The sequence below is a fragment of the Poecilia formosa genome, unplaced genomic scaffold (assembly GCF_000485575.1).
Source record: "Poecilia formosa unplaced genomic scaffold, Poecilia_formosa-5.1.2 Scaffold449, whole genome shotgun sequence".
NCBI lineage: Eukaryota > Metazoa > Chordata > Actinopteri > Cyprinodontiformes > Poeciliidae > Poecilia > Poecilia formosa.
In genome coordinates, this window is record NW_006800388.1 from 410,286 (window position 1) to 415,041 (window position 4,756).

The 4,756-nt window shown below is 47.4% G+C and overlaps 2 protein-coding genes across 4 annotated transcripts in view; one reads left to right on the forward strand and one right to left on the reverse strand.

The window, feature by feature from the left end:
* elmo3 (engulfment and cell motility 3) overlaps positions 1 to 2,503 on the forward strand; it is an 18,816-nt gene extending 16,313 nt beyond the window's left edge. Inside the window, exons 17-21 of the mRNA XM_007577656.2 lie at positions 350 to 462; positions 538 to 642; positions 1,314 to 1,393; positions 1,469 to 1,549; positions 1,618 to 2,503. Of these exons, the coding sequence (XP_007577718.1) occupies positions 350 to 462; positions 538 to 642; positions 1,314 to 1,393; positions 1,469 to 1,549; positions 1,618 to 1,830 (592 nt within the window). The 3' untranslated portion in view covers positions 1,831 to 2,503. The remainder of the gene's footprint in view (positions 1 to 349; positions 463 to 537; positions 643 to 1,313; positions 1,394 to 1,468; positions 1,550 to 1,617) is intronic.
* Positions 2,490 to 4,756, reverse strand: part of fbxl9 (F-box and leucine rich repeat protein) — an 11,317-nt gene continuing 9,050 nt past the window's right edge. For all 3 annotated transcript variants that reach the window (XM_016663848.1, XM_016663849.1, XM_007577655.2), the window contains one exon: positions 2,490 to 3,246. In XM_016663848.1, coding sequence (XP_016519334.1) covers positions 3,078 to 3,246 — 169 coding nt within the window. In that variant the 3' untranslated portion in view covers positions 2,490 to 3,077. The remainder of the gene's footprint in view (positions 3,247 to 4,756) is intronic.

Genomic DNA, 4,756 nt, shown 5'->3' on the forward strand with positions numbered 1-4,756 from the left:
CTGCAGCGTCACACCACGGCGTCACACCGTAGCATCAGGCCACGGCGTCACACAGCATCATCAGGCTGCAGCGTCACACTGCAGCGTCACACCACGGCATCAGGCTGCAGCGTCACACCGCAGCATCACACCGGATCATCAGGCCACGGCGTCACACCACATCATCAGGCTGCAGCGTCACACCGCAGCATCAGGCCGCAACATCACACAGCGGCGTCATACCACATCATCAGGGCGCAGCGTCACACTGCATCGTCACAACACGGCGTCACACCACATCATCAGGCTGCAGCGTCACACAGCGGCGTTGCACTGTTAAAGCTGTTTTGTGCTGCATTTTGTGCTGCAGAGAGCTGAAGGAGCGCCTGAAGCCGGAGCTGCTGGAGCTGATCCGCCAGCAGAGACTCAACCGGCTCTGCCAGGGAACCATGTTCAGGAAGATCAGCAGCCGGCGGCGGCAGGGTGGGTGCAGCCTGCTGCTGGCCTCATGGCCTTCAGTAGATCAGTACTAATCAGCGTTTCCTTTGCTGCGCTCAGACAAACTGTGGTACTGCCGCCTGTCGCCCAATCACAAGATGCTGCACTATGGCGACGTGGAGGAAGACGCAGAGAACCCGGCCATCGAGACGCTGCAGGACAAGAGTGAGTCCAGCTGCTGCTGTGAGTGGCAGCAGGTCAGGAAGCGGCTGGAGGATAATCACCAGCTGCTGGCCTCTGGCAGAGCTACACGTAAAATACAGACCAAGCCAGAAGTTTACATACACCGGCCTGAAGTTAAAACACAACCAAACGTCTCACCAAATGGTTCGTGTCTGATAAAACATCAGTGACGATCCCGGCCTCTGGTGGCGACTCTTGCATCATAATAAGGTCCAAAAAACTAAAATGCCAGAGTCGTTTCTCAGGAGATTTTCGACGGACTCTAAATAAAAAACAGTTTTCTTTACCTATAAAAATAATAGAAATATTCTCTGAGCTGACTTCATACAAAAATTTAAATATAAACGTTAAGAAAAAGTTTCACTCCTTCACCAACCAATCAGATCAACCAGCAGGAGCGACCCAGAAAAAAAACAGCTCTACCATTGGATCAATAACATTAATTATTTAGCATATAATAAATTAATCTAATCTTAATAGGCTACAACACTCCCTTTTTAACCAATGAGGGACAGCTCAGATGATGATGTCATAGCTTTGGAGGCTTCTCTGCTATCCTTAAATCCTACATTTAAGGATCTATTTACTGGATTGAATTGATCAGTTTGTCCTGCGGGCCGGTTCATTGGCTGTTCCTCTGATTCTCCCTCCAGTCCCAGTGGCAGACATCAAAGGTTTGCTGACCGGGAAGGACTGTCCTCACATGAAGGAGAACAAGGGCAAGCAGACCAAGGTCAGTCTGCTTCTTCTTCTCTGGTGTCGCTGCTGGCAGACGGTGAGTTAAAGCAGTCGTTCTCTTCTGCTGCAGGAAGTCCTGGATTTGGCCTTCAGCATCACCTACGATGTGGAGGAGTGCAGCCTGAACTTCATCGCCCCCTCCAGGACAGACGTGAGTATGACCGATCCTCGTTGTGGTGCCTGCGCCCCCTGCTGGTCCTGACATGTCGGTTCTGTCAGTTCTGCCTGTGGACGGACGGACTGAGCGTCCTGCTGGGCCGGGACATGAGCAGCGAGTCGATGCGCAGCGAGCTGGAGATCCTGCTGTCCATGGAGATTAAGCTCCGCCTCCTGGACCTGGAGAACGTCCCCATCCCCGACAGCGCCCCCGCCGTGCCCAAACCGCCCAGCAACTACCACTTCTGCTACGACTTCAGCCAGACGGAGCAGTAGGCCGGCTCTGGACGGGCTCTGGTTCTGGACGGGCTCTGGCCCATCCATCCCGGCTCTTCTTATCTGACAGATTTCAGCTCTTTACTGAGGGCGGTTCCATTGAACCGATCCAGATCTTCCTGCAGAACCAGTTTTAATCCAGAAAGCAGCAGCTGACCCGTTTCCAGCTGCCAGGAGACTCTGGTTCTTCCTGGTACTTCCTGGTACTTCCTGGTTCTTCCTGGTTCTTCCTGGTACTTCCTGGTTCTTCCTGGTACTTCCTGGTTCTTCCTGGTGCTTCCTGGTGCTTCCTGGTTCTTCCTGGCTCTTCCTTGCTCTTCCTGCTTCAGCGGTGCGGCTGCTTGTGTGATGATGCATTTAAAGTGTCTTGACATTCAGAGAATCGTTGCGTCGCTCCAGTTCGGCCCAAACGCTCCAGACTTTTAGAAAACGGTTCTGGTGCAGCAGCGACTCAAACTGTTGTTCTATTTCTATGCGGTTCAGTAACTGTGGAGCTTTTTTGATCAGTTTCAACAGATTTTGTACCAAATCTGATTATTCCTGTATGATGCTGACGACGTGTTGTGACTCTAAGCGAGGCGGTGTGTCGGTACGTGACTGAAGGCTTCGGTCGGTTCATTTCAACTGATTTTAATGCTTTTTATGAATTTACACCAATAAACAGTTTGAATTAGAAACCTACTTTATTTTTCATCTTTTAGTCTGGATGTTGGTAAAGCAGAAGAAACAAACAGCAAAGTAGAAAAAGCATCAAAGGAATTTTTATCAAATCCAGTAAAAATAAAATCTGAAGTTTCACCAAAAGTTCATCAATGAAACTGAAATCATGTTTCAGCTGATTCCTGCAGACGGATCAGAACCAGAACGTTTCCTTCACTTATCCAGCGATTCATGATCAACCGAGTTCCCAGGTTTTTCCTGAGCTGACAGGAAGTGGAGGAAGCGCTGCAGAGAGCGGCTGGAATGTTCTGATCCAGGAGGAGCGTCGGGATCCTGAGCTGTCACGGCCAGAACCGGCTGGCCAGCTGGGTCAAAGGTCAACAGAAACACTGATCTGATAAACAGACTCGTTAACGGAATCAGAAAATAATTCATAAACTTTAAGTTATTATTCTGAACAGATCCTGCTGCTCTGAGTTTCTACATTCATTCATAGAAATCATTTTAAATAAATCTTCACATCATTTCCTCTCTGGTTTTAAATAAGCAATAAAAACTCAGTGCGTCTGAAAGCTTCAGTTGCAGCTTCAGGCAGTCAGCATCGGGTCTGCCGCACCAATCAGCTTGTGATGGACTTTTTCCAGAAACGGCAGCTGTGATTGGAGGAGGTCCACTGTCGTCATGGAGATGTTTTTACATCTGGACACGTCGAGTGTCTTCAGGCGTCTGCAGTGCTGCATGAGCAGGTGCAACGTCCTGCAGACGACAGGGAGTACGGCAGGCCAGTTTAGCATAAAATCAGCTTCACGACATCTACATTCTGAAACCGGTTCATATCTGAAGTTATCTGACAGGTATGAATTGCATCAGATTTACATATGGAGGCTTTAATTCATCACATCTGCAATTAATTACTGAAATGTATTTCAGATAAATTATGACTTGAATGAGCTTCTATCTCTCATATGCATTGATTATGATTGTTTGATAATTGTCGGTGATTTAAACATTCATGTTGACAACCTGAAGACCGAGGGGGAAAAAAGCTCCTTAATATATTAGAGAGTTTTGGTTTAACACAACATGTCAAACAAGCAACACACACTGGACCTGGTTATCAGTGAGGGTGTGAATATTTCCAATGTCTCTGTAACTGATGTCGCCTGTCGGATCACTTCCTGTTATCTTTGAATGTTCTTTATCCGTTGACCCACTTGGACAACCAGCTACTGTCACTAAACGTACTTTCACAGAAAACACAGCAGAAACATTTACCGTATTTTCCAGTGTGCCACTATAAGGCACATAGAATAGACGCTACAGTAGAGGCTGGAGTTACGTTATGCATCCACTAGATGGCGCTGCACTAAAGTGAATGTCAACAAAACAGTCCAACTCCGGTCAGCGAGGAGAGCCTTCTGGGGCCGGACGATGGCCACCCTTCTGCGTTCGCACAGCATGTTGGTGGAGAACGTGGTGCTAAACGACCTGCAGACGACCCGATTGTAGACGGTCGGTAGGTAGATAGGTCAGTCAAACTTTGTTAACAAACCAGCGTTCTGACAACTATCCCAGCATGCACCGCGCGCTTCTTCTTCTATGGCGAAAATGAAGTCAGCGGCTGCTTACTGTAGTTGCTGGACCTGTTGTGGCTCAATATTGGTCCATATAAGGCGCACCGGATTATAAGGCGCACTGTCGGCTTTTGAGGAAATTGAAGGTTTTAGGTGCGCCTTATAGTGCGGGTAATACGGTAATCAAATCTACTCTTCTTCCTCACCCTTAAGCTAAAATGACATAGATAAGTTGGTAGATGATTTTCAGTGCAAACTTTCAGATATCAGTGATTACATTGCCCCCATTAAAGTGAAGGTTGTGTCTGGTAGGAAGACATGGAGAAATGCACAAACAGTTCAATCTGTTAGACAACTCTGCCGAAGGGTCGAACGGCGATGGTGTAAAACTCAACTGCACGTTTATTATGACATCTACAAAGAAAGACAACGAAACTATCACACAACACTAAAACATGAAAGAGAGGCTTTCTTTGCAGATGTCATAAACAAAAACATTAACAAAGCTCGAGCTTTATTTGCTACTGTTGACAGGCTCACAAACCCTCCTATGACGTTACCACCTGAACTTCAATCTAATGCCTGCAACAAGTTTTCCAGTTACTTTTCAGAGAAAATGCAAAAGATCAGAGGATTAATCTGCACATCCACTCCAAAGCCAGTACCAATGCTGTGCCCAAACAAAACAAATG